The sequence below is a fragment of the Acipenser ruthenus genome, chromosome 5 (genome assembly GCF_902713425.1).
Source record: "Acipenser ruthenus chromosome 5, fAciRut3.2 maternal haplotype, whole genome shotgun sequence".
Taxonomy (NCBI): Eukaryota; Metazoa; Chordata; class Actinopteri; order Acipenseriformes; family Acipenseridae; genus Acipenser; species Acipenser ruthenus.
In genome coordinates, this window is record NC_081193.1 from 58794165 (window position 1) to 58819310 (window position 25146).

Consider the following 25146-nt stretch of genomic DNA (forward strand, 5'->3'; position numbering starts at 1 on the left):
AACACAGAGGATGGAAGGTGCCCACTTGAAGACCCCAAAGATATGCCCCTACTAAGCTCAATCCAGACGGTTGTCATGCTGATGCGCTGGGGAGACCGCACTGTGGTTGATCCCCAGAGCCAGCATCGCAGCCGTTGTGTGTGCTGATGTGCTAGGGAGGCAATAAGCTGATCCCTGGAGCCAGCATTACACTTCAGCCACCAACACCAGACAGAAGGATATCTACATCATCATATGGAAGGAAACGCAAATGGATGGAGACACAGATGGATCACATTAGTTTACTGTAAAGCTACGTCTTAGTTGGTGTTTATCTTGGCGAGAGCCGAGTTCAAATCAGCATGAAGTTTTAACATCTACTCTCGTGTAATGGAAATCATATGAAGACAAGCACAGAAACAGAACTTATATTTTAACATTACATTCTTAAACTCCGTGAACATGTTAAAACTTCAATGTAAAGCCATACAGATAAATAAAATTACGAAATGCACAGTGATATTTTGAAATTTACCTATTTCCAATGAGAAAATGGGCGAATTTGTGTCTTTTCGTTCACATAAAGTCAGAAAAAAACAACATATGAATCCAAATTAACATGTATTTATACTAAAGTAATATAAAAATGACTACAAAAGATTTAGAAGCGAGTAGTTTTTCGAGATTTACGATTATACTGTAAATCACTTTCACGAATCAGCCCCCAAATGTAGTCTCCCATCATGTTCTCGTTATACTGTCCTTGGTAGCGGCGTTCAAAGTCCAGTATATCCTGGTGGAAGCGCATGCCTTGCTCCTCCGAGTACGCTCCCATGTTCTCCTTGAATTTATCAAGATGAGCATCAAGGATATGGCCTTTGTGGGACATCCTACAGCCCATTGTGCTGTAGTTCTTCACCACAGTCTCAACCAGCTCCACATAGTTTTCGGCCTTGTGATTGCCCAGGAAGCCTCGAACCACTGCGACAAAGCTGTTCCAAGCCGCTTTCTCCTTACTAGTGAGCTTCTTGGGGAATTCATTGCACTCTTGTTTGTTGGGATGGTTTTTCTTGTGTACAGTTTCCTAGTAACTGAATACATTGTATTCTGGGAGATGTAGTTCTTAGTGGACGCTTTAGGGGAGGCAAGCAAGCTGTGCAGCAAAATTGTTATGCATTAAATTAAGATTTTAGTGCATATGTCATATTTAATGCATAAAAACGGCAGGTACGCAGCTTGTCTGCATATTAAAAATACAAAATAAACATGCTTTTTTATCTTATATTTCCAGAGGATTGCACCATTGACTATGTGAAAAGTGTGAGGCTCTTGGGACCGGTGTGTGAGGCTGTCCATCTGAATCTACTGTCAGTGACTCCAGATCAGTTTGAAAATCTGTACGGGTTTTGGTTTGAGTGGACCAATAATAAAAAGGTACTGCATAGTAAATAACCGTTGGGTAAACTGATTTAACCCATTAAGTGCCATAGTCCTCATTTGAGGACAAGCTACTTTGTAATTTTTTTGGAGCATTTTTTACTGGCATCTACCTGTTAGTTAAATTTTCTCTAACTATATTGTTATGATACTTATTCTAACTGCAAAAGTCTAAATGAAATGTATGACATTACATAAATACAGCTTTTCTGATTTTTTTTTCAAATACATTTATTTTATATTTAATGGGTATATATATATATATATATAATATATATATATATATTGGGTGACAACATTTTTGTAGTTTGTGAGATAGACAGGTTAGACACATCTGTTGATTTTATCCTCCACAGTTATTTCTTGAAAGTTTTTACTTGGTGACATCCTCAGAGATAACAAGTGTGGCTCTTGGGTTAATGAAGCTTACGTCATGTCTTGAACGAGCTTTGGGTGACGTGAGTATTCTCATTTCAGATGTCATTGTTTTCATGTTATATAACACTGTTTTATTAGCAATTGCTATTGGCATTGAAATATCCAAAACCCATTTTTTAAATCATAATGGGAGTCAACAAAATTAGTCCTAGTCTATTTCAAGCGTAGGACCAGACAGTTGGATTGAGTTAGGTCAGACTAAAGAAAAAGAGTTTGGAGGGTGTATAAAATGAGTTATAAAACAATGTTGTTGCTGTTCATGGGGATCAGTTAGCTACTAGGAATTTGAAAAGCATTGATGCTCCTCTTGTTCGTAACTTTTGTTATGTTCTTATATTTAGAATTTAGAGGAATCAATATACTTCCTATAAAGCTCCCATGTGATAATGGTAATGGAGTATGAAACTTTGCCCACAATTTCAAAAATAAAAAATGTGGGAAACTCATGTTTATGTCAATTGAAAATGGACTATATGGACTTCATAGAAAATAGTAATAGTACATCTCTCTACAGTTTCAATTGCATAATGCTTGAAATTTGGCAAGGAAACTTGGCTTCTATAGAAAAAACTACAATAAAACTGTATGTTGAGATTTGAAATGTTCTTCATGGATACATGTATCAAATATAACCCCTCAACCACCCACCATAAAAAACAACAACACTATAGCTGGTACATATAACAGATTGTCAGTTTATTTTTTACTGATGCCAAACTGAGTAAGAAGTTATTTTTACAACTTTATTCAGAATATTTTGATTATGTTATATAATAATCTGCCCTGTGTTCATTGTTTTATGCAGTGATGTATAATTTCTAGCCAATACAGTAGCCCCTCGCTAATACAGACACTGTTATGCTGTACATTCGGATATGCCAGACACAACATATGTCCCCCAATAAGAACCAATTTAGTGTGATGCTAGGTCACTGTGAATTGCATGATGCAAAGAGACACTGAAAAATAAATGGCTGTTATACTGACACCAAATGCAGGAAGAAAATACATGGAAGAACAGATACAAGTAGCTTTCTAAATCAATAATGGCCATTCCCCAATTAGCGTTTAGTTACATAATTGGGAGATGGCCACATCTGTGATTGTTAGCAGGGACTGATTTAACCCCATCCCTGCCAAACTTACATTCCCCTTGCCACACACCTCCCCTTGTGTGCAGCACACATGGTTGTCGGTGGCCACTTCCTCCTCCCTTGAAACACCACCCCCCTCCCACATTGTCCACTTTTCACCCTCTGGATTCTTGTGGGTGGTAGGTGGGCGGGTTGGTCCTGACTCCGGTGCTTCCCCCTGGAGACCAAGAACTGGCTTCCGGGGACCCAGGCAACATGGACAAAGCGTTGGGAGCATAGGTTGGTGACCGGGCGGCTGCAGCAGCAGGCAGAGGGTTCCTCTGAGGGTGGCCCCAGTGCTGACAGCAGCGCTGGGCCCTCCGGCAGTGGCAATGCTTGCAGTGGCATAGGGCACTCCAGCAGTGGTGAAGCTGGCAGCGGAGCGAGGCACCCTAGAGGTGGTGTCACTGGCTGGCAGTGGTGCGGGGCACTCTTGCAGTGATGACGGTGGCAGCGGCAGTGGCCTGGTGCTCTCCGGCAGGGGCGGTGCTGGCAATTGCAACGCTGGACCTGCCTGACATGCAGCGTTTTGCCGTGCTCCCCTCAGCAGCAGGTGTAATGGCTGGTGATGTTGGCATGGCAGTGGCTCCTCCCCTTCTGGCTCTGGAGACGGCAGCGGCTCCTCCCTCTTTGGCACTGAGATGGCAGAGCTTCTCCCTCTGCCCTTGTAGACAGCAAGGCTTCTCCCTCTTCTTGGCCACCCCTCCCTTTCCTCCTCTTTCGTGTAGGCAGTTCCTCCTTCTTGGACATTTGGGCATGTAGCTCCTTCTGATCTTGGAGGGGATAGCCTATCACCGAGTGCCCGAACTGCCTGCAGGCAAGGTACCAAAGGTCTTCAATGCAGCTGAGGAAGGAGTCTAATTTGCCATCCCACGGGGCGTGGAAGACAGAGGGTTCTGTCTCGCGTTGTCGGGTAGACCGCTGGGGTTAAACCATCTGGTGGAGTCATTCCTCAGCTGACTTCACTTCGTCTCCATGAATTACGGGTCCTTGTAGGGGCACACGTCTCGGTGCCCAAACTCCCCCCAAGCTCCACACCATGGAGCCCCTTCTTCCTCCAACCGCTGCTGCTGGTTGTGCCTGTCTTCCATTTTTTTTTGTCCTGCTCTGAGACTCCGGGGGTGCTATCCCACTCTAACACCAAATGTGGCAGGATAGCGCTGTGGCCTAAGATGTTAATGGCAGGAATTAGAAACTCACGTAGTCCAAAGGTACCAATGGGAAAATATAAAAGATGAAGAAATAAGAGAAAATCTCTATTTTTTGTATGGAAAGAGCTCTGATAAACTATTTTAAAAGTGTAGAAATACTATAGGATTGTATTGGAAAAAATCCAATAGGATTTTTTGACTAGGGTATGTACAGACATTGATATGCACACAATAATAGAAACATTTCCACTCTACAGAATTCAATTTCAAGATGGCAAGACGATTAAATTAGTCATTGTTGACAGAAATACTGGCATCTGATTCTGGTGAATCAGAATTTTCTGACTGTGACTCAGTTTATATAATATAGGTGTTTTCAGTATTTATTTTTAAAATAAATATTCAGTTTCTAAACCATGTGTTGTGTTTGTTTTTTTAACAAAAGGCTCTTAAATTGAAATAATGTCTTGTATTTTGCCAGTATTTCAAAATTTTTCAACAAAACTTTCATGGAGTGTTGTAGAATCCTTTAGGTACCAGAATAAACAATTTTGCACCTTTATCTCTTTTGAAAACCCCAAATCTACTGCATAAGATTTTTTATTTTTTTTTTACTTATTGGAGTGAAAAATCAGTAAAAGTATTTGTTTTATAGTTTCTGTATTTTGTCACATTCTCTAGTGTCCTGAACCAAAAAATACTATGAAGTGTCTACTACAAAGAGAACATCAAATACAGCCAAAAATCCAAGGTATCCCACTGAAAATGCTAGGTCATTAAAGAGAATTTCAAGTATTTGTTCATGACAAAAGTATTGGCACCCCTGCTTTTAGTATTTGTGTGTTTTTATTATTATTTTTTTTTATTATGGCTTTCAGATGTTTATGATAATTAAGCAGTATGCTACATCTTGTTTGTAAAATCTGTGCCCATTCTCTCTTGCGTACTTCCTTCAGCTCAGACAGATTGGATACACAATGCTTGGCTACAGCTTTTTTTTTAGATCAGTCCAAAGCATTTCTATTAGATTGAGATCTGGTGACTTACAAAGGCCATTCCAGAACTTTTATCTTTTGTTTTCTTCAAGAGTTCCAGAGTTGACATAGCTGCGTGCTTTGGGTCATTGTCCTGTTGGAAAATAAACTGTCTGCCAATCAGCCTACAAGCATATGGTATCATTGTCCTTTGTAAAATGTTTTGATACATGGCTGCATTCATTCAATCACATGAATGTCTTTGGTTCCTGAACTGCTAAAACACCACCATAACATGATCAAACTACCTCCATGTTTAACTGTAGATACAAGGATTTCTTCATTAAAGCCTTTCCCCTTTTCTCAGCAAACATACTATGGTCCATTTTGGGGGGAAAAGTTATATTTTAGACCTATTTAAGATGGTTTGTTTTCTGAATTTTCTTTAAAAGTGGTTTGCAGCGAGGTCTACATGCATACAACTCTTCTGTGTTCAGGTGTCTTTGGACAGTTCTTTCGTGCACTATTATGCCAGATGCTTCTAAATCTTTCTTTTAAGTCCTTAGCTTTTAAGATGATTCTTCTACCTGCTGTACCCATAATATTCTTTGGATGTCCACGTCTTTCAAGCGTTTCAGTTTAATTTGTTCTGTGGTACTGTGGCAAAGTGGTAATTAGTAGCAGGTGTATAGCAGGTGTGGTGCGGATGCAGTAATCCCAAGAACTAACAGGCAACAAAGTACGGGTGAAATTGTTAATTTAATGATTATTAATCCAATGGTCTGATGACCAGCCAGCAAATAATAATGAACTGGCAATACACAACAATGTGTATTGCACAGTAATCAAAAGGGTTGCAGTTCCATAAATAATTAGCACAGTACTAACACACACAATTAGACACACACACAATCACAAGTCCAAAGTGAGTGCTCTCAGTGCTTGTTTTGAAGTACAATATTATAATACGTGCTGTACTTGTGAACAAGTGCTGATAACAGTGTTAATCGTGACTGTAGTGCAGTGTTGATCCGGTTTTGTGCTGGCCCTTGGCGACAGCTCCGGATTCGTGTTTAGCTGTCTAGTGCTATATAACAAAAACACAGACAGTTACTAAACAGACACAAACAAACAAACAAAACACTCACAAATATTTTCCCGTACACTTTCTCTGCATCTCACACGGTCCTTCCAGTCTCTCAATAAAACCCAAGCGAAGGAACTGATTATGAGTCTCCGTCCCCTTTTTATGCTGTCATGCATGACCCCTTGGTGAACTAATGCAGCTGCCTTTACAATCAGCGGCTGCTACATTGTTTACCTTCTGGGTCAATACGTTCTTGCAACAGAGACTCTCCTTCTTCCAGACTGGCCGACTCCTCGACCCGGGAAAGAACTGTCAGTCCAGCCCGTCAAAAGAACTCTGTCCTCGCTGCTCGGGAGGGAGATTTACAACCAGAACTCATTATATTTCTGTCACAGTTACTTATTGATTATCGCTGTACTTGTGCATTTCAGTTTTCCTTGTTTCTTTGATTCTGTTCTGTAGCCATTCCCTTTTTTTTAGTTTGCTACAAGTGGGTTTTGTCAAACGTAAATCCAAATCCTTTGTCTTGACTATCATCTTCGGTGTTGCCAAAACGTTCTTCTTCAACAGATGTTGGAAATAATTACTCTTTTTTCTGGCTATTGACTTTATAATGCAGCTTAGTTACTGTATAATGGTTTTCAATCAATAAATATATTTTTAATTAGTTCTATTATTTTTTTTATAGGCTTTTGTCATGAACAAATATTTTAAATTGCTTTTTTTATATAGATTGTTTGTAAAACTACCAGAAATTATGTATTTTGGACTTTGTCATATTAATTGGTATCTAATATTCACTAAACATCACTTCAACATGTTTTCTTGAATTACCTTATATTAAGTGTAGGGTGCCAATATACTGTGAGTGTGTATAGTTTTACATAATGTAATGTGTACGGAGAACATATTAATGTTATTTCAGTGCAATTATTTATTTATATTATTTATTTATTTTTAAATTTAGTAGTTATTGATTGTTTTTATCTCCAGAATTTGAAATAGCGAATTATTTTTATGCTCAGCTCACCGCTACCACCCCCGCGTTGACTCGGGAGGGGTGAAGACGAACACACACTGTCCTCCGAAATGTGTGCCATCAGCCGACCACTCTTTATTATTATTTTTTTTTTTACACACTGCAGGCCCACAATGCAGCCACCTCAGAGCTGCAGCGTCGGAGGACAATGCAGCTTTGGGCAGCTTACAGACAAGCCTTCAGGCGTCTGGCCAGACCACAGGGGTCGCTGGTGCACGGTGAGCCGATGACACCCTGGCCGACCTAAGCCCTCCACCCCCCCTGGTTGGTGCTCGTCCAGTTGTGCATAAAATGAGCACTATAAGTGTGTGTGTGTGTGTGTGTGTGTGTGTGTGTGTGTGTTTTCTTTTTTTTAACCGAACACCTCGTTATTTTGGACAACCCGTCTGTCTCCAGACATGTCCGGTTTAGCAAGGGACTACTGCAACAACAATTGTATCTAACTGCTGTGTTTCATTTTGTTTTCTGTGTACCAGGTGCACCTTATGCGAAGCAAGGAGTGTCCCTTCTTGTTCAGAGACCTGCTGTTATCTGAAGAGTTAGCACTGATCTTTGGACAGTCTGTGGTATGTGTTTTTTTTTATTTTTTTTTTTTATTTCTAAATCAACATTTATCCAATTTAAAAAGCATTGAAAACTTTTCTTCCATATAGAGTTATTACACTATTAAATAAATGTTGGTATGCTGTATGAATGCTATCTTTCTGTATGATGCAAAAGAAGATCCTCATTGTGTGTACTTCAGGGTGCCTGGATCAGGGTTAAATAAATCCTGCACACAGTCCTGGGTTTTATTATTATTATTTTATTATTATTTATTTCTTAGCCGACGCCCTTATTCAGGGCGACTTACAATTGTTACAAGATATCATATTATTTTTACATACAATTACTAATTTATACAGTTGGGTTTTTACTGGAGCAACCTAGGTAAAGTACCTTGCTCAAGGGTACAGCAGCAGTGTCCCCCACCTGGGATTGAACCCACGACCCTCTGGTCAAGAGTCCAGAGCCCTAACCACTACTCCACACTGCTGCCATAACTCCCCTCAGTTAAATACAGTATGGTATTTAAATTAAGAGTCAATAGTTTGAACTATACATCTCCTGTTAAATAAAATTCTCTTCCCCAAAGCTGCATGAACAACTAATAGTAACCCTACAGCCTCAAGTGAGCCTTACTGGTTATTGTTATCTTGCTAATTGTAGTCAATAGCAGTATTTCCGCTAGTAACTGGGGCACGTGTTCTTTAGATCAACCAAAGTACACTCTCCTCATACAGACATACTCTCACTGCCCATGCAACTTAAATGTCAAACTGCAACTTGGTTCTTTTCGTGAACCCCCTAGTCTGCATTCTTTAAATAGTAGTTTTTTAGCTACACAGACAAAATCTCTTTTCCTATGAAGACAACTTTATGTCTTGTTAAATTCAGTTTCCATCAATAATGTTAACCCTTTCTTGGTTCATCTCTAACCCTACACTGTGATGATATGTTTGAATTTGCTCAAATTCCAGACATCTAGTCGTTTCAATAAGAGACCTAAACAAGGAAAGTTTTGAAACCCAGGACTAGGTGATAGACTAGTGCCAAAATGCTATAATTCTTTGACTACAAACAACATTGGCCAATCACCACCACTACATGAGGTTAAACAACTGGTCCACATGTTTCATTAGTCTGTATGGTGGTTTGGAGGGTCTTGGATGAAACAGTCCAAGGCTGTTGATTGGCTTTTCAAACATTGCAAAACTGTTCTAGCAAAGAAGTCTTCAGAAGGGACTCGTTGATGATTGTAGGGAAGCATATGTTTTGCACAACATTCAGTCCAATGTTAATATGCTGATGCTTCCCCACCTCACTTCCCCTCAATCAGCCTTGAGGAATCTTTTCAGATGCAGTTTTTGTTGGAATAGTTTGTAAGAATAGCAAATAATGATCTGCAAAAACAACAGTATAGGAACCTACAGAATACCCACAGAGGATACTAAAAAGGTAATAATTTAAACAAATAAAGTTGAAGAAAAATAAATACTAAATACATTTTAGAACATCTGAATAGCACTGTGATAGGGAGTATGTCCGCCAGGCCTTCAGGAGATTGATGTGGTAAATGTTTTTCAAACCTTTTAGTCCACGCCCCCTACCTGGTATGTGACCTCATATTATCCTTGCCACTTAGCCATGAGTTTAGACTCAGAACTGGGGAGCAGTACAAGAACTCGATGTCCCTGGCTGGAACGTGTGTAACCGGGCACCTCGATTGTCTCCTCTGTGCTGAGCCTGCAGCAGGTTGTCTCTCCTGCACATGTCCAACACATACTAGACTGTGTTCATTGAATTATTCATCCGATCCTCCCACATTTCCTTGACAAGGTCGAGCATGCCCTGGGGTCTCAGCCCATACAGCAGCTCAAATGGGGAAAACCTGTGGAAGGCTAGGGTACCTCCCTGATGGCAAAGATAAGGGGAGGGATCAAATTGCAATAAACCTACGCAACATAAGGGTTTTTTTAAACCACTCCACCAACCCGTTAGTCTGAGGATGGTTTTAGTCCCTAATAGTGTGCTTGTCTCGCTTGTCAGACATGATGTGAAATTAGTGCCCTGGTCTTAAGTATTTCCCAGGGGATACCGATCCGGGAGAAAACCTTGATAAGCTCTTAGGCAACAGACCTGGCAGACGTGAAGTGGAGTGGAATGGCTTTGGGATAGCACATTAACCAATAGGTGCGTGTATGCCGACGCACTCATCTCCAGGGCCCTACCATGTCTACCCTAACCCGCTTGAACAGAGCTCCTACCAGTGGGGCTGCAGACTGGCCCTGGGACTAGATTTCGAACCAGGGGTATCCTGCGCAGAACCCTAACCCTAACCCTAATTTCTTTTTCATAAGTTTCTATACCCGGCCCTCATTCTTGGCAAAGTTAAAATTTATGGCAGAACCACTCTAGATCCTCTCCACAGGCAGCTCTTCCATCGGGCTCACACAAGTGGCAGACCCAGACTTCTGGGGTGGTCATGGTTCTGTGCCATAAAGTCCTTGGCCAGCTGGATGGCAATCGTGAGGGTGGCTGGCTTATGCTGAACCCACAAACCTGTGGTGGGAAGACACTCCACAAAATGCTCCTGGATTACTGGTTGGCCCATACCTCAAATAGTTGGAGATAAGCCTCAGGGTTGTTATCGGCCATCATCTTGGTTGACCGCTGTAGTCTCCAATTCATGGGTGGGGACTCCTCTCAGGTGCCGCTCCCGCTCTTCTGCTGGGCTGCCTCCAGCACCACCTGCAGCAAGGCCGCAAACTGCTCCAATTTCTTTACTTTTTTTTTTCTTTCTTCACTTCCGGTCCTGACTGGAAGTCCTGCCTACTCATTTAGCAGATGTCCACCCTACAACTATGTGCATACTATAATTAACAGTGTTATTATTCCTGTTTACAATGTGCATATTACATTGTGCCACAAAGTAGATTTTGTTTTTGTCACAAAAAAGGAATATCTTGCTTTATCTGCAGATGGCTGTCTTGTGTGTGTTTCTGGGGTCTCCCAGAAGCTTGAATCTTCGAAACATCCTTTGGCACGGATTTGCTTCACCCCAAGAAATTCCTTTAAAGTAAGTTATTTAAAAAATACTTATTCCACTTATGTCATCATTAAAGCTTTGTGGACACTTTAGATGCTTTTAAATTTGACCTTGGTGTTTTGTTGGGATATTTAAGCTTTTATACTGCTGATGCTTTTGGTGTCAATTAGCTGGTACTGTTAAGCTGTTACCAAGGTAAAGGTAATTAAAATTTTGCAGAAAAATTTGTCTCCACTGAAAAGCCACAGCTGTAAATTCATTCAATTAGAGCCATCAGTAACTAGTTATTAGATCATCATGATCTAAATCTACTATATGCACTTGTAAAACATTTGACGTAAACAGATTTCTTCATATAAATTACGATACTCAGTTTTTGGTTTAAATCCAGACCATAATTGAATAAGCACTAGATATGTAAATGTTGTGAGACATACAGGTCGAGAGACAAACAAGGTGCCTCCAAATGCCTCCAGACACTTGATAACAAAATGTGCTTCACAAATGTTATCATAATTGGGTTACTGGTTATTGAGATATATTGAAAAATATTCAGAAATATGCAGACAAATAGTATGGACAGACAAACACCCTCCATATAACCAGACCTGTATAATCTCAGTTGGACAATAAATCTGCATATTTGTGAACTTTAAAATAGGTGTATTCAGAGTCCAAGCGCAGAAAGATAAAAAAATAAAATAATACAATTAATTCAGAGAGTGAAATAACATGTTTGTATGTTCTGTAATCTGTTTTCTGTGGAAAGCAACTCTCAGAATCACTTCCATTGTGGTTTCCTACCTTATCTGGGATGGACATTCAAATAATGCAGGCTCACCATATTTATTCCGACCATGCTAAAACAAAAGACAGACACTGCACGCTCATTTTCAATCTTAAGATATTCAGACTGTCCTATCCTTCAAGCAGCCAGGAAAGACACCTCTCGTTCTGCGTCTAAGGAATGGAAAATCTTCCCGGATTATAACAACTTTACAGCTCAGCGCCGCAGGGCCTTTTCTTGATCTTTCACTTTTGCCCGTTCCTGTGGTCTGCAGGCATCTCTAATTTATCCCGCGGCCCTTAAGATCAACCACAACTCTGTGGTTCACCTGTTCCAGTCCCCAGATGACGCCCAAGCCTTCCTGGATTCTCTCAACCTCCTGGACCCATCCCAGGCCTCTGGTCTTTCTCTCTCAGACTGATGCGGTGGTCAGCTCTGCTGCGCGTTGCCTTGGCTGATCAATCTCCTGGTCCTTGGATCCTTTCACTCAGTGGAAATCTGCTGATGACATCGGGGACCACCTGTTGCTGTCGTTGCTAATTTGGACTGTTCTGGAATTTGATTGTTGCTTTTGTTTTTAAAGATAAAAGTAAGGAAAGTTGGAAAAAGAAAATCCAAAGAAAAAAGTTTCTTTCATTTTATTTTTCAGTATTACTATCTTTCTCTATGGTACCTTGGCTGTGCTTTATTGTGCTCTATAGTTTTGGTCATATCATTTCACGACACAACGCTGGGGTAAATATCTTGCTTTTCTAAAAATATTTTGCTCTAACTGTTGGATTATTGTAGCATGGGGGTTATATAGTTTGTTTTATGGGGGGGATGGGGGGGGGGGACAGAGCTGTTGCTTGCCCTGTCTACCAGTCACAGATAGATACTTTGTAGGGTGGGGGGCACTGGATGCTCTATTTTCCAGTGCTTGTTCTTGTGGGGTGGGTTGGGTTTTTTTTCTGGGTGGGTAATACTGGGGGCTATCTCATGGGATGGGGAGGGAAGGACCTCGAGAGAATTAACGCTGTATTACTTGTTTATATCCTTAACCCTTTGCAGTCCATTTATTAAGTGCATGTCAGGCGTGTCAGGTCCAATTTATTTTCACACGCGCAGCGCAAGTGTGACTATTCAAGAGATACGCCCTTTTATTTTTTTTTCGGCTTGTCTCGGCTCCTGTCGCTCCCACTCGGCCATTGAATGGTTTTCTCGGCTTTTTCCGGAGAAAAAAACGACTAGAAACCCGTTTTTTGCGTCTTTTTGATGTCAGACAGGGTCCGACATTGGACCGGATAGGAATAATTGCAATGTTGGACCAGGTCCGACATAGGACCGCAAAGGGGGATGAAGCGGGGAGGATTATCTTATTTAAAATCCATAATTTCCAGTAAAAAGGTGTTTCAGTGTATGCCCCTACAGTCTTCGATTCAGACTTTTTTGTCGCGTTGACCAATTTGTTATTTAAGTTATCGGAATTCTCTCTGGTCCTTGGTGCCGATATGAACACCGTCATGATTTAGATAGATCAAATGGACAAGAAGGGAGCTCACAGCAATTAGCTTCATTTATATTACATAAATTTACTTCAGAAGTAGGTATTGCGGATATTTGGCGTGTGTTTAACCTATCTGCTAGAGAATTCACATTTTTCTCAGCGAGATGTAAATCTTTTTCTAGGATTGATTTTATCTTTGTAACAAATTCTCTTCTTTGAAGTGCATAATGCTGAGATATTGCCAATGTCCCTGTCTGACTATGACTGTAAATTTGTTTTAGCTAACACATTAATGTGGGCCCTTAGATGGCGCTTTAACTCCACTTTACTGCAGAAATGAATCCTTTCGCACTGAGTTTCAACTTTGAATTTCTTCATTTTAATCTTGGCTCTGTGATGACCCCCGCATTTTATGGGATTCAGTTAAGGGATTTATCAGAGACAATTCTATTTTATTCGCCTCCAACCTTAACAAATCATGTCTCAGTAAAATCTCTTGACATTTTTAGAACATGCTCACCAAAGCTCCCCCTCCGAAGTCACTGAGGTTGATCTCAACCTTATTAACCCTTTGTGGTCCATTTATTCAGCGCCTGTCAGGCGTGTCAGGTCTAGTTTATTTTCACACAAGCTGTTTATTTTACACATGCTGTTAAAAAGTAATTTTATTCTCAGTAAAACAGGTGCATCTCCAGCCCTGTCCCACCCTTTGTTTGCTGTATTTATCACATATATCTTCATAGTCGTGTATACTGATAAATCATCTCCTGATCACTCGATTTATCACCATACTCCTCAATAATGCTATACAAGTCATTATGTTATTACTAGAACATCTCAAAAAGCTCTGCAAATGTCTGTGATATTCTTTGAGCGCTAGATGCGGAAGCAGCTATCTTGTTTGTTTATATCCGTGTTATGTCTGTGGTGAAAGACAACATTGTATGGGAAAACAATGTGGCTTTCAAAGTGTTAAGTTTTAATTTGAATACAGCGACTGCTGTTTTAAACACTTTGTATATTACGAAGTGCCCCAGGTCCAACACGATGTTGTTGTTGTTATTACTGTGCCACAAGATTTTTTTTTTTTAAATATAGCATAGCACGTCCAATATTTTCTGTAATAATAATAATAATAATAATAATAATAATAATAATAATAATAATATTTTGCGTGCTACAAAATCTGAACTTCTCTTGAACTGACTTGTTTTAAAGTTTGAAGAAACATAGTAACTTCATGCTTAGCAGATCTTCAGTCAGAAAGTGTGACAATAGAAAATCATTTTTTTAATTATTTTTTAATAATATAGGGTTGATGAACAGACCGGGCTAAATCTAGGAATGACAAACAAGCAATGAGTATTTATGCACTACATTGCTGAGGTAGAAAGAAGGCAGCTGCAAGAGAAACTAAAAGGTGCAAAGTTCCTGTCAGTGATGTCAGATGCTTCAACTGATAGCGCTGTCATAGAAGAGGAGCTAGTACATGTATGACTCTGATAGCGCTGTCATAGAAGAGGAGCTAGTACATGTATGACTCTGATAGCGCTGTCATAGAAGAGGAGCTAGTACATGTATGACTCTGATAGCGCTGTCATAGAAGAGGAGCTAGTACATGTATGATTCTGGCAGAAAGGGCTGGTGACTGTGCAGTTTGTGCCCATGCAGTCTGTGCAGAGGGCAGATGCCCAACACATCTCAGAAGCTATATCTTCACTCATATCTTCACTCATGAGGAAGATTGTTTCAGACCCTGTTGAGAAATGTTGCTTGTTTTTGCTTTTGTTGTTCTCGCATCCCGGAACGATGTTGGCTGGTAAAATGTCTGTGTGGCTATAACTTAATTTAAATAACTTAATTTAAAATAACTTAGTTTAAAAAGCACCGGTGCACACAGGCTTGTTGTTGAACAGCCCTTTGCAAAAGCGTGAGGCACATCAGTAAGGATCACTCATCAGTGTAGTGGTGAGTGTGATTTCTGACCGATTTGCTAATGAAGCCTATGCTGGTGCCTTCTAAAGTTATTTTGTGCACTTTTGGAGTCATGTTGAATACATGGGCTGACTGAAATTTTGTTTTTACAATAATATAAGCACAATGTATATGCATTTGTTTGCAAATCTGATCAACCAGAAAAAGGTAAAATACATAATCCTTTTTTTAATATACAGATATACCTCTTGCATGCCTTAGAGACTCAGAGTTGGGAGGGGCCACTGCTTAAAAAATCCTACTATGGATCCAAAAGTTCTAACAATTTCACGTCTATTTCTAATCTCCCCTTTTTATCCAAAGTTTTAGAAAGAGTAGTAGCTAACCGGGGCAGCAGTGTGGAGTAGTGTTAGGGCTCTGGACTCTTGACCGGAGGTTCGTGGATTCAATAACAGGTGGGGGACGCTGCTGCTGTACCCTTGAGCAAGGTACTTTACCTAGATTGCTCCAGTAAAAACCCAACTGTATAAATGGGTAATTGTATGTAAAAATAATGTGTAAAAAAAATAATGTAATTGTATGTAAAAATAATGTGATATATTGTAACAATTGTAAGTCACCCTGGATAAGGGTGTCTGCTAAGAAATAAATAAATAATAATAATAGTAATAATAATAATAATAATAATAATAATAATAATAATAATAATAATAATAACCAATTTAATACATTTATTGCAGTACATAATATATCTGAGAAATTTCAGTCATTTCAATCACTCAGGTGTGCCCAAACATCAATATTTATGAATACAACTTTCAGGCAGTATTGTAAGGTCCCTCGGGCCATAGAATAACACGTTTTTATACATGCAACTCAAAGCAGAGTACATAATAGTAAAAAAAAATAACATTTAAAAAAACAACAAAACCCAGAAACATTGTGTTGAAAAAAAAAAGCGAAAAGTTTATATCGTTTCTGAAGTGAGAGTCAATTGCAGCCAAAAAAAAATGGTCCTGGGGGAGCATCCCACTGAAAAACACTTGGTCCTTAAAGGGTTAACCACATTATATATAATTATAAAATATGTGTGTAGTCTGCATGTTTCTCCTTTATTTGTTTTCTTTTATTACGGGTGTGTTTATAAAATAATATTACGGCTAAAATAATATTCCAGCAATACCAAGAATTGTCTTCAAAAGGCCATTACCTGAAACAGCTTTCCTAATGTGAAACAAATACTAACTAAATAACACATTACAAAGGCACATTTGCCTTGTCAAAATTACAGATTTCTTTTTTTTTTTTTTTAAATAATGCTGGCTAAAAAAAAAAAGAAAAGAAATCTAGCATTCACGTAAATCTTTCTAATCCGTGCTCATTCTACTGCTTGTGTTCACTGTTCAGGAAAAAAAAAAAAAAAACTAATCTGGCTGTCCCAGCCTTTTCGCTCTGCATTAAAGTAGCGCACTGCATTGAATATTCCTAACTCTGTTGGAATTACTAAATTAAAACAAACAAAAAAGAACCATTAAAACCACAGTTTTAGTACTTTACATTTTCAACAATATGAAATACGGGGATATAGGAATATCCCTATTATTTCCATACGTTTTTGGAGAGGTTAGCTGCATATAGTAACAGAAGCTAATGTGAACCAAAAATAGGCTATATTTGTTGCTTGATTTGTGAACTGTATCATAGTGTGAATGATCAATTTATTTAACCAAAATGCTATAAATCCGATCGACTGTGCGCCACCAATCCTGTTTAATTTACACATGACAGCCCGTCAGAAGTGGTATGCAACATCCTGTACACACTCCTAATCATTGTTTTATTTTTCAAATTGCTACCCACCCACCTTGTTTTCATATTCCGGAGTGTTTTTCATATGTACATAGAGCGAAGTTGGCGACTCAGTGAGTGCATGTGACAGAGAATGAATGAATCTTGGTTATAAATTCTCCCTCTCGACCTGTGAGGGCGCTGTGTAAAGGGAACAGTGTGCCCCAGACTGGATGGTTTGGCAGTTCATTCCAGGGCCAGTCGGAAGTCGGCCATCCAGGAAGGGGGCGGAGCCACAGTACACCAAGTCATCGACCCAGACGGGAAGCGATGTGGCAATCGCAGATTGGAGGAAAAGCGATTGCACTCGCTAAACAAAGGGGCGTGGCTGAAGGTACAAAAGGGGATGTGGCCGAGTGAACTGCTCCTTTGTTATGGTTACGGATGAACCGCTGAAGGACTGTGATATACCGTGAGTGTTTAGTGTTTACTGTTTGTTTGTTTGTCGTACTAATTGTAAACGTTTGTCCTTGTTAGACGGCTAACACGTACCAGGAGCTGTCGCTAAAGGCCAGCACAAACCTGAACAACACTGCACTACTGTTCACAAATAAATGTATTTCACCACTCGCACTTAAAAGCACTCACTTTGGACTTTTTTTGACCGTGTCTGTGTTCTGTGTGCGTATTTACAATAATTATTATTTTGGAACTGAACCCGTGGGTTTTACTGAGCAGTACACATACAGTACAATGTCGCATATCCAACCCCCTGAGGACTGGGGTATAGGCAGATATGTGAAAAAGTCAGATTTGCGAACATCTATAGAAAAAGCATTTACACATCCATAAATAGGTTAGTGAACAAAAACAACATGCAAACTGCTTTAAACATGGTGACATTTTTTGCTTTAAAACAACACATTCCCAGTATCTGCAACCGTGCGCTCCATCATATAAACCCATTTTATATATAATTTAGCATATGTATTTTAAATGGAAAACTTTATCAGCCTATTTTTTACTACTTATTTTTATCACTGCTTTTTAAAGTAATAATAAAATGACTTGTTTCACTACTGTGCTGTGTCATTTAAGGGGGTATTTGTATTTTGTACTGGTTTTGTATGTTATACATTTTTGTTATTTTTATCTGCAAAGTGCTTTGTGGCAATTTATCACGAAATTTGATTTAATATGTTTCCCTGCTCATCTGTTGTTGGTGGTGGTGGTGGTGGTGTGTTTTTTTTTTCCTTAATTAAGTTAAGTTTACATTTTTCGCTCACTCACCTAACAATTTTGTTCTGCTCACTTGTTCCCGGTGGAGACAAATATCTTTGCAAACAACTGCTTGCTCATCTCTGAGACCAGTCTTAAAATGCCAGGCTTGGAGATATTTTAATATTTAAACAGTGGCTATATTTAGATCCACCATTATTCAGTTTCTGGTCATTTTAATTAATTGTTTGTTTTCATCCAGATACTTCTCTATGCTGCTGCTGTTAACAGCTGGACTTGGACAGTTACTTCAGGAGAGCATTTACCAGACTGAATGCACGTTGCTGCATCGGGCCCCTTTCATTTTTACTCAGCTGGACGAGCTGCTTGTTTTTCCAGGTAAATATTTCCAAAGAGCTGGTTTTAAAATTTCTATATGAAAATGGAAATTAGTCAATTTTAGAGAGGCTTGGCACTAGGATTTACTGGGCCCTGGTGCAAGACTGTGAAGTAGAGCTCCCCCCCCCCCCCCCCCCCCAAAAAAAAGAAAGAAAACCATGCAGCAATTTAGTTAATATTGAAACATATTTAATAGCTTCAAATTTGTCACCAAATATTTAATCATAGGCATCAGTTGGATTTTTAAATTAATGTTATCAAGTACAAAAGTTAGTATGAAAACATTTCTATAAGAAAAAAAAAAACACATCTCAAAACCTAGCCCACGGTACAAATGCATTTAATACAACTAAAAAAAAAATTAATACTGAATTTTTACCATCTGTTGGTTAGTTTCACATCTGCCAGCAGAGCAATCACATGACCTTAACACTGACCTATTGCCAGAGCTCTTGCTCAGCGTCCTGCCTACAGATAGACAGACAGTCATCTGTTAGCTCTGATTTGCGTTTTGATTGACACTCCGCCAATACTAACTTGCTATGGTTTATTTTTTAAATCCTAGTAGATTAGACGCCACTTATATATTTTATATGTTTAGTCATCTAAAGTGGGCTCAGAAAAAAAAAAAAAGAAATGGGCTCGGGGCTGAGCCCCCCAAAGGCTGTGCCCGGGTGCAGTTGCGTCCCTTGCACCCCCTTTGACGCCGGTCCTTCTTGGCACTGACTTCGCATAACCTGATATGTGCAGGGAACTACATACAACAACACATCCTCCTAATACAGTTTCTTGAAGTACTCTATACACTGTACAGAGATACACTGCTAAATACAGGTGTCCTAATTGATTCCTCTTAATTCAACAAGCCTCCAACCCCCATTAATAACCTGAACCTCACCAAAATGGCTTCTGCGTACCTTTACATAATGCCTCACAACATGGCATCTCTAAGGCACTGCTCTCACTGATGCTGCGCTGAGAATATACATTGTTTACTTCTAAAGTAACTTACAAATATTTCTTCTTCCTACCTTTATGTAAAAGGTAAACAACATAATTGTTTGCCATTTTAGTTAACTTTAATTGCTGTCTACGCTTCTCTTTAAAAATGTGCACCTTAGAGATCCTGTGTTCAGCGTTCCTGCTTAAATAATGATGTATTTTTCTTTTTCATACTATCGCCTGCTGTCCTGCTCTCCTCCAATAACAGCTAAGTTGTTTATCAAGGCACAGTAACGTATCATACATATGCATTCAACAGGTCACAATACAGGTTTTGATTTTCCACAGTTAACCCGTTCCATGCCATTTAAAAAAAAAAGTTTAAAGAAAATGCACCCACTTGTTTTTAAGAGTAATAAGTCATTTAAATGTCATCAAACCGTATATCATTTAAAAGCTTAGAACGTGAATATTATTTTCAAATTGCTTACAGAATTCAGAACATGGTAGAATGAACAAAGTTAAATGTTTGCTACTATCCCATTTCAGTGTTTCAGGTTCCAAAACATGGTGCTACAGATACAGGACTGTCCCCACAAGATACAGTGGTACTCTGTCTCCATATCAAGATCCTTTTTTTCCAGTAACTATTTACATAATTCAGAACCTGCTGTAAACGAGTGCAGCCGCACCTTCAATCTGTGACTGCCATGTCATTTCCCTTCCGGATCAATGCGTTAATGCAACGGAGTTCCACCCCCTTTCTAGCTGGCCGACTTCCCTTGAACCCTGGGAAAGAACTGTCAGGCCAGCCTGTCCAGGGAACTCTGTTCTCGCTGCTTAGCACCCTCACAGGTCGGGAGGGAGATTTACAACCAAGAATCATTGTATTTCTGTCACATATCCCACCGCTCAGAGTGGATCCGAAGGAACACTCGGCAGAATCTATCTTTCCCATTACTCCCCCCTCCTGGGAAAAATAATCTGCATTTTGGTGGTCTTTCCCTGCAAGGTGTACCATGTGGTACATGAAGGGCTGCAATGCCAGATACCACCGAGTTATCCGGGCATTGCTGTCCTTCATTCTGCTTAACCACTTGAGTGGGGCGTGGTCTGTGACAAGATCAAATGAATGTCCCAGCAGGTAATATTGTAAAGAGTGAGTAGCCCATTTAATGGCCAAACACTCCTTTTCGACCACGGAGTAGTTGCGCTCCCGAGGTAGCATCCTTTTACTCAGATACAGTATCGGGTGTTCTACTACTCCGTCTACCTTTTGGGACAAGACAGCACCCAAACCCACATCTGACGCATCGGTGTGGAGGATGAATCTCTTGGTGAAATCAGGCATGATAAGTGGGGGCCTGGCAAAGTTTACGCTTAATAATATAAAATGCCCCCTGACACTCAGCTGACCACTTAATTAATTTTGGTGAGGTCTAGTAAAGGGTTAACCACTGTGGCATACTTGGGGATAAAGCGGCGGTAATAACCGGCTAATCCCAGTAGTAACCTCACCTGAGCCTTGGTTTTGGGGATTGCTGCATCAAGCAAAGCCTGGATTTTGGTGACAACGGGTCTCACCCTTCTATTTCCCATTAAAAAATCCCACATGTTGAGTTTCTGTCTTGGCAAACGCACATTTTCTCAAGTTAGCTGTCAGCCGGGCTACCCTTAGAGACTGAAGGACGGCTGTAACCCTAGCCAAATGCTCTTGCCAGGTGGAGCTGTAAATCATCACATCATCAATATACGCTGCTGCATATTCATGATGTGGGCATAAAACCTGGTCCATCAGTCTCTGAAAGGCAGCGGATGCACCATGTAGCCCAAACGGCATGGTTTTAAAGTGGAACAGCCCTTCTGGTGTTAAATATGGTTTTCTCTCTAGAACTGCGGGTTAAGGGGATCTGCCAGTATCCCTTTGTTAGGTCCAGAGTGGAGATAAACCTTGCCTTTCCCAGTCTATCTAAAAGTTTGTCGACCCGAGGCATAGGGTATGCATCGAAGTTGGCAATAGTGTTTACCTTCCTGAAATCTACAGAAGCGGTTGGTGCCGTCTTTCTTGGCCACTATGACAATAGGACTGCACCACTCGCTCCTGGAAGGTTCAATCACCCAAAGCTCGAGCATGTCCCATACCTCTTTGCGAAAGCCATTTCGCCGCCTTTCCTGGATCCGGTAAGGTCTCTCTCGTACTGTGACACCTGAGGGAGAGATAATGTCATATTCAACCAAGTTAGTCCTGCCAGGCAAGTCAGAAAAAACATTGCTGAACTCCTCAATAAGCTTACAGAGCTCATTTTGTTGATCTGGAACCAATTGTTCCCCCATGGAAATGATTTTAGTGCTAGGGGTCTCTGGACAGGGACCTAAATCACCCTATATATTGCCTGGGGCTATAAATAAGGCCTCCCTTGCCTACCAGGGCTTTAATAAATGTATATGGTAAATTTCACGTTCATTACGGCGATCGGGCTGTCTAATTTCGTAATGCACCTTCCCTATAGCCCGAATCACTTCATATGGCCCCTGCCATTTAGCACATCATTTCGATTTTGAGGAGGGAAGCAGCAGCATTACCTTGTCTCATGGTCAAAAGGTTTGAATTCTTGCATTTTTATTGTAATTCTGCTGTTGCCTGTGCCGAGCTGATTTGAAATGACCGACCAAATCCAGGCGATCTCTAAGTAGGAGCATGTGCTTCACTACATTTTTGGACGGGTCTTTGTGCTCTTCCCACCTGTGGTGGAGTGTCCCGCCCCTATTTATTATTATTTGTATTTTTGTTTGCGGCGCGGATAAAAGCGCTGCGTCTTTTATTCGCGCCGCAAACCAAAATACAAATAATAATAAATAGGGGCGGGACACTCCGCCACACCACCCCTCTCTCAACAGATCGAGGATGCCGCGAGGCTGCCGGCCGTACAAGAGTTCGAAGGGGTAGAAGTGTCGAGTAGTGGTTAGGGCTCAATCCCAGGTGGGGGACACTGCTGCTTACCCTTGAGCAAGGTACTTTACCTAGATTGCTCCAGTAAAAACCCAACTGTATAAATGGGTAATTGTATGTAAAAATAATGTGTAAAAAAAAATAATGTAATTTCATGTGATATCTTGTAACAGTTGTAAGTCGCCCTGGATAAAGGCGTCTGCTAAGAAATAAATAATAATAATAATAATAATAACCCTGTCAAACTCTGCGGCACCTCTCTCACTAGGGAAGAAGCGATGCCCAATGTTTTTGCTCTTGAGTTACAAAATGTCTCAGCATCTGCTTCAAGGTCTGTGGATGATAAACAGATGTCCTGATGGGACGTATTTTTAATATTTAATATACTTGCTGTAACGTTTTAGACAAAAAGTTGGTTGCATGATCAGTCAAAATCTCCTTAGGAATCCCTACTCTAACCATAATCTGCACTAACTCTGTGGCTATTGCAGCGGCACTAGTGGACCTCAATGGAACTGCCTCCGGGTATTGCATTGCATAATCTACCACCACTAATATATGCATATACCCGGAATCAGAAAATAGCAAAGGGCCCACTATTTCCATTGCAATGCGTTCAAAGGGGGTGGAAATAATCGGCAGTGGAACCAAAGGGGCGGGGCACACTCGACCCGGCGCTACTCTCTGGCAGTCTGGGCATGTGACTACATATTTCGACACATCAGTATGAAGACCTAGCCAATAGAATCGAGCCAATATCCATTCCCTTCCCTTGTCTTGTCAGCTACAAGGTGCCCCGCAAAAGGGATATCATGCGCCAGCCTCATGACCTCAGTCCAACAAGATGGGGGAACCAATAATTGTGTTACAGGCTGTCCTGTGCCCGCGGCTAGTTTTACCCTATACAGTAATTGGCCCTTGATACTGAAGTGTGGAAATACTAGCGCCCCAGCACCATCAACATCCTTACCTTCAATAGACCGGACCTGCCCCAAGCATGCAGTAGTGACAGGTCATTATGTTGTCCCCACACTATGTCCGTGCTTGAGTATCACATGTCCGGTATATTGAGAGGGGCGGGAGTAGCATCTTCCCTAGATGGCCCAGTAACCTCGCCCTCTTGGACACACTGCGTTCCGACTCCCTTTGACTGGCATTTGTTACCTTCCGAGTGCTCTCCCACCAGACCCCAGCCTTGTCTCAGTGATGCTCCTTCCCATTTTGCGGTTCTTCTCTCTTTATTCACTTTTCTAGGACGGAAAATAGGAGAAAACATTTCAGCTTGAAAAGGAAACACATCACCAATTCATTCCCTTTTCCTCTTTTCTGCCACGTTTACGTGTGCGGCTGAGACTGCCATTATTTGCATTAATTCTTTAAATTTTGGCCAGTCTCGGCCCATAATAGCTGGGTGTAGCAACCTTACCACCACCCCTACTACCAGGTGACGTTTTATCAGTCCTACCGATAAGTACACTTTTAGTGTGGGGTATGCTGCCGTGTCTCCATGGATACAGGAGATGGCCACCTGACCTTGTGGCCGCCACGACACACCGCCCAAGAAAGCTGTTCTAATTAAGGTCTGCTCAAACCTATGTCCACTAATGCGTGGGTTTTCACTTTCCCTAAAACCACATCAATCATACAAGGCCCCTCCTGACCATTTTCCCCGCGCTTACCTATTTCAGCTGCCGAATTACACGTGGCCACGTCACACGTCACTCTATGGCAGTGGGGCATGACCTGGCCAGATGTACCAGTTGGTTACACCTAAAACATGTTGGAGGGACAGAGGGAACATTGGTCACGTATCTGTCCAGTTGCTGGTATGGCAACAGGGCAGGGGCAGCACCTCTACCCCAGCTGGGGGCCAACCTTGGTCTTCATGAAGAGGAGGCAAGGGGGTCTGGATCCCGGGGCTGATGCTGGTGGTGGTGGTGGAGGAGAGAGAGGAGGTGCTCGGCTGCTCTGAAGGGTGGGGACCGACAGTATCCCTGTCCGAGCAGAGACCAGGGAGTCCTCAAAATCCTCGGCCAGTTTCACGGCGTCCTCTAGGGTGTTGGGGTTGTGGCTCCTTATCCAAGCTTGGGTATTGGCGCCGACCACATGGCAGAATTGCTCCACAACCACTGCCTCCAGGTTGGTTTTCTTCTCGGGGGTCAGCCAGTGTACCATGTGGTCACACAACCATTCCGCGACCACCCTAGGGGGTGTCTCCAGGGACCTTTGGTACTCCCTGAACCGTACCCGGTGAGTCTCTGCCGTAATGTTGAGGCGACAGAGGATGGCCAGCTTCACTAGGTTGTATCTGGTAGCGTTGGCGTCGCTCATAGCCTTGTATGCTGCCTGAGCCTTCCCAATCAGGCAGGATCCCAGCTGGCTCGCTCAGAACTCCAGCGGCCATGACACGGTGGTGGCCAGCCGCTCAAACACGATCAGGTACGCCTCTGGGTCATTGTGACAGGATGGCTAAGTGGTGACATCAGGCCAGAATGCAGGAAGAAAAACAAACAAGTAAAATACTGCGGTGCAAAGGCGCTGCGGCGCCGTTTATTTTTAAAAATAACAAAAATAAAAGGTTTAACAAAAAACACACTTGCTCACAGAGCAAAATAAAGGTTTTAACAAAAACAAAACTCGAACACAAAACACACAGGTCAGGCTGGGCAGATACTGTCACTGATCCTGTCACTGATCCTGTATAATGTATAATTTTCTTTTCTTTTCTCCTTTCGCTCTCCCGTACTCTCCTCTGTACACCCACACAGAGCACGGAGAACTGCAGGCTTATATACAGGTGACTATCTCCCGATT

General features: G+C 41.2%; 1 protein-coding gene across 11 annotated transcripts in view; it reads left to right on the top strand.

The window, feature by feature from the left end:
- LOC117403094 (endoplasmic reticulum membrane-associated RNA degradation protein-like) overlaps positions 1–25146 on the top strand; it is a 144196-nt gene that overhangs the window by 38241 nt on the left and 80809 nt on the right. For 7 of the 11 annotated variants that reach the window (XM_034005017.3, XM_034005024.3, XM_034005018.3 and 4 more), the window contains 5 exons: positions 1271–1413; positions 1773–1874; positions 7715–7804; positions 10760–10857; positions 18304–18440. In XM_034005017.3, the coding sequence (XP_033860908.2) occupies positions 1271–1413; positions 1773–1874; positions 7715–7804; positions 10760–10857; positions 18304–18440 (570 nt within the window). Of the gene's footprint in view, positions 1–1270; positions 1414–1772; positions 1875–4819; positions 4890–7714; positions 7805–10759; positions 10858–18303; positions 18441–25146 lie in introns of those variants that run through there. The other 4 variants (XM_059024337.1, XM_059024335.1, XM_059024336.1 and 1 more) reach the window with 4 other exon arrangements.